At 50.5% G+C, this 10,678-nt stretch overlaps 1 protein-coding gene across 1 annotated transcript in view; it reads left to right on the top strand.

Moving 5' to 3' along the window:
* Positions 1–1,322: 1,322 nt before the first annotated feature.
* The window catches only part of LOC144891105 (bridging integrator 3-like), a 158,924-nt gene continuing 149,568 nt past the window's right edge, over positions 1,323–10,678 (top strand). Inside the window, exon 1 of the mRNA XM_078773492.1 lies at positions 1,323–1,571. Within this exon, the coding sequence (XP_078629618.1) occupies positions 1,323–1,571 (249 nt within the window). The remainder of the gene's footprint in view (positions 1,572–10,678) is intronic.

Raw genomic sequence — 10,678 nt, 5'->3', positions numbered from 1 at the left:
TGAGTAGGCCCCAAAAATGTGTCAAAACTGAGACAAGAGCCTGAACGTAACATACATGAAGGTTTCTAAACCTCCAACCTGTTTCGTCAAACCCGAGATGTTATGGCATTCCAATAATTCCTGAATTATTATTCTTCTGCAAAATTGAAAAAATAAATTGTATACTTCATGTGTATGACCTTCCAATGAAGGATCTTAACTCGTGACGTCTCATTGGGCGACTTCCTACCATGGTTTTGGACCACGAGGGTTTCAAATGACCTAAGACGGACAAATCTAAAGACTCTGTCCACTGGGGGAATTTGTCCAGCATACCAGGCCATTGTCCTGCATACCCGGCCAATGTCCAGCATACCAGGCCAATGTCCAGCGTACCAGGCCAATGTCCTGTGTACCAGGCCAATGTCCAGCATACCAGGCCATTGTCCTACATACCCGGCCAATGTCCAGCATACCAGGCCAATGTCCAGCATACCAAGCTAATGTCCTGTGTAACAGGCCAATGTCCAGTGTACCAGGCCAATGTCCAGCGTACCAGGCCAATGTCCAGTGTACCAGGCCAATGTCCAGCATATCAGGCTAATGTCCTGCATACCTGGCCAATGTCCAGCGTACCAGGCCAATGTCCAGCGTACCAGGCCAATGTCCTGCATAACAGGCCAATGTCCTGCATAACAGGCCAACATCCAGCGAACCAGGCCAATGACCAGCATACCAGGCCAATGTCCAGCGTACCAGGCCAATGTCCTGCATATCAGGCCAATGCCCAATGTACCAGACCAATGTCTAGCATACCAGGCCAGTGTCCAGCGTACCAGGCCAATGTCCAGCGTACCAGGCCAATGTCCAGCGTACCAGGCCAATGTCCAGCGTACCAGGCCAATGTCCTGCGTACCAGGCCAATGTCCTGCATACCAGGCCAATGTCCTGTGTACCAGGCCAATGTCCAGCGTACCAGGCCAATGTCCAGCGTACCAGGCCAATGTCCAGCGTACCAGGCCAATGTCATGCATACCAGGCCAATGTCCTGCGTACCAGGCCAATGTCCTGCGTACCAGGCCAATGTCCTGCGTACCAGGCCAATGTCCTGCGTACCAGGCCAATGTCCGGCGTACCAGGCCAATGCCCAGCGTACCAGGCCAATGTCCAGCGTACCAGGCCAATGTCCAGCGTACCAGGCCAATGTCCAGCGTACCAGGCCAATGGCCAGCGTACCATGCCAATGTCCTGCGTACCAGGCCAATATCCAGCGTACCAGGCCAATGTCCAGCATACCAGGCCAATGTCCTGCATACCAGGCCAATGTCCTGCATACCAGGCCAATGTCCGGCGTACCAGGCCAATGTCCGGCGTACCAGGCCAATGTCCGGCGTACCAGGCCAATGTCCGGCGTACCAGGCCAATGTCCGGCGTACCAGGCCAATGTCCTGCGTATCAGGCCAATGCCTAACGTACCAGGCCAATGTCCGGCATACCAGGCTATTGTCCAGCGTACCAGGCAAATGTCCTGCATATCAGGCCAATGCCCAACGTACCAGGCCAGTGTCCGGCGTACCAGGCCAATGTCCAGCGTACCAGGCCAAAGGCTTTCTCTCTTTGGAATTAGATTTTTTTTCATGTACATGCAGACAGAATAGCCAGCTTGAAGGCCCACTGCAAAACAAACTGTGAGATCCAAGCTTCAGCGCCACCTGCTGGCACCGCTCCAACGTGTCAGGTGTAGTTTGGTGTTTATCAGATTCCCAGAATCAAACTGAAGATGAGAGACAGCTTGGAAGAGAACACTAACACCTGAGATACCACACTGTTTTTGTAAATGCACCTCATGGCGCCCACATTGCATTAGTTTCACAAATCAATATGGCAAATGTGAGCTGCCAGCTACAAACATACACCTGTGAGCTGTCTAACCTGGGTTAAAATCCCTACCCAGGTACAAACATACACCTGTGAACAAACATACACACATAAGCTGTCTAACCTGGGTTAGAATCCCTACCCACCGACAAACAAACACCTGTGAGCTGTCTAACCTGGGTTAAAATCCCAACCCAGCTACAAACAAACACCTGTGAGCTGTCTAGCCTGGGTTAGAATCCCTACCCAGCTACAAACAAACACCTGTGAGCTGTCTAACCTGGGTTAGAATCCCTACCCACCGACAAACAAACACCTGTGAGCTGTCTAACCTAGGTTAAAATCCCTACCCAGCTACAAACAAACACCTGTGAGCTGTCTAGCCTGGGTTAGAATCCCAACCCACCTACAAACAAACACCTGTGAGCTGTCTAGCCTGGGTTAGAATCCCTACCCACCTACAAACAAACACCTGTGAGCTGTCTAGCCTGGGTTAGAATCCCTACCCACCTACAAACAAACACCTGTGAGCTGTCTAGCCTGGGTTAGAATCCCAACCCACCTACAAACAAACACCTGTGAGCTGTCTAGCCTGGGTTAGAATCCCTACCCACCTACAAACAAACACCTGTGAGCTGTCTAGCCTGGGTTAGAATCCCGACCCACCTACAAACAAACACCTGTGAGCTGTCTAGCCTGGGTTAAAATCCCTACCCAGTGTTACGGATTCGTCACTTCCGTTGTGGTGGTTTGCATCCACTGTAAATATTTCCGATTCCATGTATTATTATTGTTGTCATTTAAAGGGAAAAGATATTTCTAGTTTCAAAAGTTAAAAGTTAATGTTAAAAGAAACAGGAAACCGGATCAAGAACTGGACAACAAACCGGAAGAAGACGAAGAGAAAAAGGCGGAGCGAAGTAAAGTCGGACAAGAAGCTGGTAACTTTGCGGTCTGGATCGACCGTTGTCGAGCAAGAGTCACGAGTGAACTTTGGGTTTCCTGGGAAAAGGGATTCCTGCGATTGAGTTGTTATCGCTGTGACTGATCAACCTGTGTGTCAGGTTTGGCGTTGGATTCCGAGGAATCATCGTCGGGTCGTTGCGTCTCGAGAACGAGCCGTCGGCCATTTTGACTCGCGCGCTTTGCTCATCGCGAAAGGTCTTTGCTTCGCGTCAGCTATTTTCACCATTCAGACGTCTATCTGGGATGTGTGTGTGCAACGCGGATTTTGAAGGCAAACCTGAGGTTCGCCGATTTGGAGCTGTAAAACATCCATACCATAGGGTGTGATTTCCCAGTCGCCTTGAGTGCGCTTTTACGCAGCTTTGGGCCGTGGGTCTCTTTGCACTGCTTTGGCCGTGTACGCCTTTGTGCAGTTTTGGCGGCGTGACTGGACCCGTCATCTGAACGGGATTCTGGTTTCGATTCGACATTGCTCTGACGATCGCTGGAGGGGATTAACTTTGAAATTGAAGACGGGAATATGGAGAAATTGGGGAATGTTTTTTTTTCACTCACTTGGAGCACAGTGAGTTACCTTGTACTAGCTGATGGTACCATCATAAGATATACATTGATTGTACTTTTGATTGCTATTAATTGTTGTATTGTTATTCTTGTGTGATTTTTAATACAATATTTGTTTGTTGGTAACAATTGGTGTGGTTTCACCATTGATTTTTGACACAGGATAACACACTTTGCTGCCGTGACTCCTCTCGGGGCTCGGAGGTACACCGTGACCAGGGGGTCGGGGAGGAGCACGTAACACCAGCTACAAACAAACACCTGTGAGCTGTCTAGCCTGGGTTAGAGTCCCTACCCAGCTCCAAACAAACACCTGTGAGCTGTCTAGCCTGGGTTAGAATCCCTACCCACCTACAAACAAACACCTGTGAGCTGTCTAGCCTGGGTTAGAATCCCTACCCAGGTACACACTGCCACCCTGATGTTTTGCATGTAGGGCGAGGTGTCCATGTATGTGTCCTCCATCGCAAGGATGTTAATCTGTAAGGACACGTCTATTAGCCTTGATTAGTGGATTTTCCAGATCCCGCTCTGTCTCTGGTGAAGAGGGGACGATTTATCAACAGCACCTGAACAAACTCCTCGCACCTTCAATCAAGTCTCCTGTGACTGAGCACTGATTGGTTCGGGCCTTTGAAGCGTTCTCGACTTGTGATTGCCCCAAAGTTTTGTCACGAGTGGGCTCGTTCATGATTATTATATACCAGCAGGATTGAATGAACCTACATTGAAGCTTTATTTTTTTATTATTTTTGCCATCCCATCAGGACACGTGTCCTCCGAATGCTAACACGGCCTTTTGTGCGTACACTGTGTGCGTTATGCTTGCCGGGCTCTGTTAACGTGCCGTTTCTAACGTGACACCTGCAGCCCAAATTGTCTTTTTAACATAATTTTCAGCATTGAAACGAAAGAGAGCCAACTTTAAAATCATAATTGTTGTATTCCTGGATGCAAATCCGACTCACGAAAATACAAGACTTATTAGTAGGTGTAAGGTGTTGAGTTTGTATCATTTCCTTTTGATACAACGGAGCAGCGGCAGTGGATAACATATATATATACACACATATATATATACACACACACACACACACACACACACACACACACACACACACACACACACACACACACACACACACACACACACACACACACAGTCTGTGTGTATGACAAGAGACATACACACACACACATACATACATACATACATACATACATACATACACACACACACACACACACACACACACACACACGTCAGTCATGCGAATCCCTCCGGTTAATATGACGGACCGCGGATGACCAGAACAGCTTTAACTGGGGGCGACGACCAAACACGGATTTTGCTATGAAGCACGGGAAGAAGAAGAGAAGAGGAAGAAGCGGGAAAAGCGCTTACCTGGAGCGCGCCGACCGCAGTTCCGGTCCTGTCGGGAATTAATGCACTCGAACCAAACACAAGATTTAATGTACAAAAATAGAGATTTATTTGACGGAACCCGTGACAATGAAACGCGATGATGAAAGTAAATCCTACGTTGGGATCCCACACACCTCACTTCAGATACGAACAAGGGGAGATGAATTAATAAAATAAATCGTCACGTACTTGTAAATGTGGGGTGTGAGTGCAATCTTATCTTGTCTGTAGTCGTGTTCGTGTATCGTCCAACACGGTCCAAACTCCGGTGCGGAGAAACCCTCTGTCCGCTTCGCTCGGCCCGAGCCAAAGCCCTTGCTCCAATCCCCTCGCCGTTCGCACACGAGGTCCCGCCCGTTCACAGCACCGAGCCTCGCTCCTGCACCACGCAGATTGAACCAACGACCACCAGGACCTCTCAAGACCAAGAAGGGAAGCGCGGAGACAAGAGACCACAAGCGCGAGGCAGCCAGGAGAGAGCTGCTAAAATGTCGTGCAAGCGCAAGACAGCCAGAGGGAACCAAGAGCTCGAGAGACGTGCAGCGCAAGAGCCAGAGAGCGCAAGAGGGAAAATGTCGTCCGGCACGCCCTTTTATAACCTGCGGTGGTGACGTCAGCCTTGGCGCGCCACCAACCAGTCCCTTCCAGCGTCCCGCCATTCACCGAACCTTCCAGCGCCTTCCCTCCAATGAACCACCTCTTCCTCCTTTGCGTCTTCGCGCCTCCCGCCCTGATTGGCTGGAGGTTCGCGCCTTCCGCGCCAACCAATCACACGTTCCCTGGCCATGGTTACAGCTCGTGTCACTTGATGTTGCTAGGCCTGCCGGAGGTGTAGCTGGCGGCGGCCATCCGGCAGTGCCCCGATCTGGCTTCCTGCCTGTTTTCCAAAGTCGTAAGGGAAGGGGATTTAATTGCTGTGTGCACTAAAGGGCCTATCTAAGTGTATGCATTGCCATAAGGGACAAAGGAATGATTACCAGGTCTGACGCACAAGGGGTGTTATCTTATTCCCTACACTATTTAACACCCAAACATCCTGGTATGTTCACAGGTATACTCTTATCCCGACAAACCGCCTGAAAACACAGAACTTATTACAAGGTAGATTCCCTATCGCGACAGTCGAATACCTACCTATACAGATCTATCTGGCTCTAGATATTCCTCTACCCAAATTCATGACACAGCCCCCCCCTCTGGAACCATAGCTCCTGCTAGGTTCACTTCAGGCGCTACCATTCCAGTCTTAACACTTACTGTCTCACACTTAATTGTCCCCCGTCGCACCGCAGAGCTAAAAGGGGGACTATTGTTTTCCCCTCCGTCCGTGTGTGAGTGCGGGCGTGCGTGTGAACGTGCGTGCGTGCATTGCGTCCGTGCGTGCGTGCGTAAGCGAAGGACCGAATTCTAATTTGGTGTGTGGGTGCAACCCACGTCAAAATCCAAGATGGCCGCCACCATGTATGTCTGACACCGTGTATGTCTGAACCTTGTGAGCGAAATATCTTGAAATATAAACGTACTACTAACTTCTAATCTGGTGTGTGGGTGTATCTACGCATAAGGAAGAACACTATTGAAAATTGGGTCGCAACGTCAAAATCCAAGATGGCCGCCACCATATATATGTCTGAACCTTGTGAGCGAAATATCTTGAAAAATAAACGAGCTACTAACTTCTAATCTGGTGTGTGGGTGTATCTACGTATAAGGGAGAACGCTCTTGAAAATTGGGTCGCCACGTCAAAATCCAAGATGGCCGCCTTGCGTCTTCCACTTTGTCAACTCATCACTTCACCGACGGGGGACCGAAGCATAACGCTTGTTAACCTATGAAATAAAGCAAGAGGGCTGTGGAAGTGAGCCGGAGCTACTTAACTATCCTCCTTCACAAGCTAATCCCCTTATATTAACAGTCCTGCAAATATGTGTAATCATTTCCTTGGTCGTTCCTGCGGAGGGAGGAAACAAACAACACGCAAAATCTACCTTAACCACAAAACTTACCCTTAACCAAAAAATCAAAACTCCACAAACATTTTTACATACCCTGGTCTACAGACCGCATCCCCCTGTGGATGCCACAAGACGCAACCTTACCTGCGGGGCCATCCCAATGCACCCCTAAATTTCTGCGGGCCCTGTCCTGGTGTTACAGGTGAGTGACATGGCTCGGTGGATTTCGCCCACATTCGTACAACACAAACCCCTTATCCACGCATACTCATTCCAAAAATCATCACACACAAAATCATTTCAAGCCCATACTTAATACACCCCCCTGCAGGACCATGGCATTGGTGTCGTATACATGTGTGCATTCCTTTCAACTAGGCAGCGGGGAGGTACCACACAACTAATATGGTGGGGGCGCTTCAGGCTGTGGTGCCCGCAGTCCCAAAAACAAGTCAACCGACTCACAAGTTCATTGCCCCCCCCCCCCCTTTACCTCTTGGCCCCGTAACAGCCCAACAGCCCTTTCCGCCGTTACCCCTCCGGTGAGGGTCTCCACACACCAGGCTCCGTTGCCTCCTGCTTCTACGCAGCTCCACGGGTCGCCGGGGGTCTCCTTTACCCCATGGCGCCAAACCAGACCCTCCACCGACGAGCTCCAATTTCCAGATACCACTGGCTGCCAGGGGTAATTGCCGCAGAGGGGGAGGCCGCAGGCATCGCTCCTGCGAGCTTGATCTGTACCTGCGGGCACACACACCTTCCCCACCCACAAGATCCCAAAACACATTTCCTCCCCCGCTGCCATTCAATTCTCCAGCACAATTCCGAGATGGTACAAAAGAGTTGCCATGGCCTGCCCTTGTGAAATCCCAATTCACATTTAAATCACATTTCACAATAATCACCACTCATCCATTTTCTCCAACCTCATGACCACATGAAAACACATAACCACAACACTAACACAAACGCCACCCACAAGACTCTGTGGCACACATTCCACCCCCCCTCACCGACCATGTCATCACTCTCACCCGCCCCCAACTCCAAATTGCATGTCCCAAATTTCCTTAAGCAAGTCCTGAAGCATGGGACAGTAAATATCAGTTCCTCTCACCTGAAACGCAGGTAGTTGCAGGTTGCTCAGACCCAAAGTGCTATCCACCCTCAAAATCCCAAAATTTATCATTGGGCCTACCAAATTTTACCAAATTGCACCTTTCTCCCCACTATACTGGCAGGTATGTGGTTCCACATCCAACGGTGAACTGTTCTAAACAACTACATGTGTCCACGACAGCTCCGCACCTCTACAGTGCAAGGGTCATCGGGACAAGGTGAGCAGTCAAAACGCCAACATGGCCCATGAGTGTCCATAAGGGTGCGACCCACCGTCTATCCTTCGGGCCCCCCTGCGAGGAACACAGCTGCACCAGCCCCAGCTGGCCAATGTGGTGAGCACCTGCTGCTAACACACACTACCGCACGCACAACCTCGGCCCTGGGGGAGACGGTCGCAGGGCGTAGCATTCCCCTCATGTCACCTACGCCGCCCTCGTCCCCCAGTCCACAGAACCGCAGCCCCCAGTGCTCACCCACACTTGACCACACTAAGGTCCAGTCAACAGCCATGCTCCACCAGGAGACCCACCCAGAAGACATGGTCCACACACCTCGGACACCCATAGCACCACGTTGACCCTCAGACTACCCAACTACATCCCCATAACCCCGTGTCCCAAATATCGGCACAGTCGCCCCCGCAACCAGTTGAAAGCTGTGTCCTGCTACCCTATCAATTTTTATCACAGCCTCCAACACTTTGGTCTACACACCTGGATCAATAATGGTGCCACTGTGCAGTGACCACTATTTCTCTTCACAAAATTCACCCTTAAATTTGCATCTAACCCTCAGATTACCCATGCCAAACATTTATTCACATTTTACTAAACTCACCAAAGAAAGATGCTTTGCCGTACACATGCCAGCCGAGCATGGCCCATATGCTCGGCACGTTACACATTCCCGATCACATCACTCCCAAGGCTCTCTTCCCAAACCAAGAGTCCATAAATCATAACTAGACATCTGTGGAAGATCATTCTCACACCATCACGTTCCACAGATGCCCCAATGGTTGTCCGGCAGGCTATGTCCATCCCTGTCCACTCGGTTCAACCCACGTCCATAGGCCAACACAGCATGGCAGGTCACCACATGCTGGCTGTCCCAAAGTCTCAGGGAGAGGGTGTCAGGTCGCATGCCCGGGTGGTCACCACATCAGGCCTAAGTTGGCCGTCCGCAATGCCACCACCAAAGCGCGACCCACAACACCTCCCCCTCGTGGTCATCAATAAATGCCATCCCAGGCTTGAGAAACCACCTCGGACCCCTGGGGGTCTTAACCTCTCCTGGTCCACATTCCACAGCCCGGGGACCAACTCCAACCAAGGCTGCTCCAAATCACATTCCCATTTTAATTTTATTTCAGATTTCCTTTTAAAAATTTTGCCCCCAGGTGTCCAATCACCGCAGCTGCAGGTAAGAACCCCCTACCACAGGTTGTTCTGCCCCTCCCTGCAGCTGGTCCACATTTCCTACGGGGACCAAATTATCGGAGGCTCGATCTCCCGATCCTCCAATATCCAAATCCAGCCCGGAGCCAACACGCTCCCTCAACTGGTTGTCCAATTTTGGAGCCTCCATTGCCCAATCAGAGTGCACGGTGAGGGTCCCCTCAACCTCCTCCTCGGACCGACTCACCTCCTCCCCGAAGCTCCTTTGGGCCTGATCAAACTTGTCCTCCATGGGACTGTCCCAGGTCTCCAGCCGCTGGGTCACATCATGTACATTATCCCCATCACCAATCATTTCTGGCCCTGACAGGTCTTGATCAATAAATACATGGTCTGGCTCCATCACACGGACCCCCAATACTGTTACCTCCTCGTGCTCTGAACCACCACCCTGGCACAGCAAGGATCCAAATCCATCCCCCTTGTTGATGTGTTGTGGCATCCACACGGCCCCGATAAACCTCCAGGTCATGCTGTGGGAAACATCCTCCATTTACCTCTAAATTCCCTTCCCCATTCACCTGTGGGCACTCCACGTTCACCTGTGGGCACTCCACGTTCACCTGTGGGCACTCCACGTTCACCTGTGGGCACTCCACGTTCACCTGTGGGCACTCCACGTTCACCTGTGGACACTCCACGTTCACCTGTGGACACTCCCCATTTACTTCCATTGCCATTCCCGGTGCAATTCCCAATTTGAATTCCCCCCGTTCAGATTGAATTTCTGCCACCCTTGGCTCCTCCTGGGCCCCATGTGAGTCATTCCTTTCGTCTTTCTTTATCTCATTTGTTTGCTCACATGGGGTTTTCGTTTCTTTAACCTTGGCATCCAGTCTTTCACTACCTCCACTTATTATCCCCCTCATCTTTTCATGATGGGCATCCATTTCAGCCTGATAGGCTTGCATTTCGACTAGCAATCTAGGGTCCACTGGTGCATTCAAGAGGGCCATAAGTTCTCTCCTCCCTCGTTCACTCATTTTCCCCAGAAATCTGTCAAGCACGGCTGGGAAACCCGTCGGGGCCGTCTCTATGGCGGGGGAAGCTCCATCGCTATGCTCAACCCCAACTACCTCCGACTCACTTCGAGTGCTATCCCCATCTTCCATCCTCCTTTCCTCCATATTGCTTACCTCTTCCATCCGTAAAGAGGTCGCTTCTCCGCGCGGCTTTTCCAACCGTAATAAAATTTAAATTTTAACTGACGTGCTGTTTGCGTCCCTCGCACCCATTGACTATTCCAATTTATCGCCTCCGACTAAAAAAAAAATTTGTTTCCAGATTCTCCACTCTTGACACCAATTTTTTAAAGGGTTAAATCCCACTC

Source organism: Myxine glutinosa, chromosome 3 (genome assembly GCF_964187855.1).
Source record: "Myxine glutinosa chromosome 3, kmMyxGlut1.1, whole genome shotgun sequence".
NCBI classification, from domain to species: domain Eukaryota; kingdom Metazoa; phylum Chordata; class Myxini; order Myxiniformes; family Myxinidae; genus Myxine; species Myxine glutinosa.
Note: the sequence above shows the minus strand (reverse complement) of the source record. Positions and strands in the feature narration are given on the sequence as shown.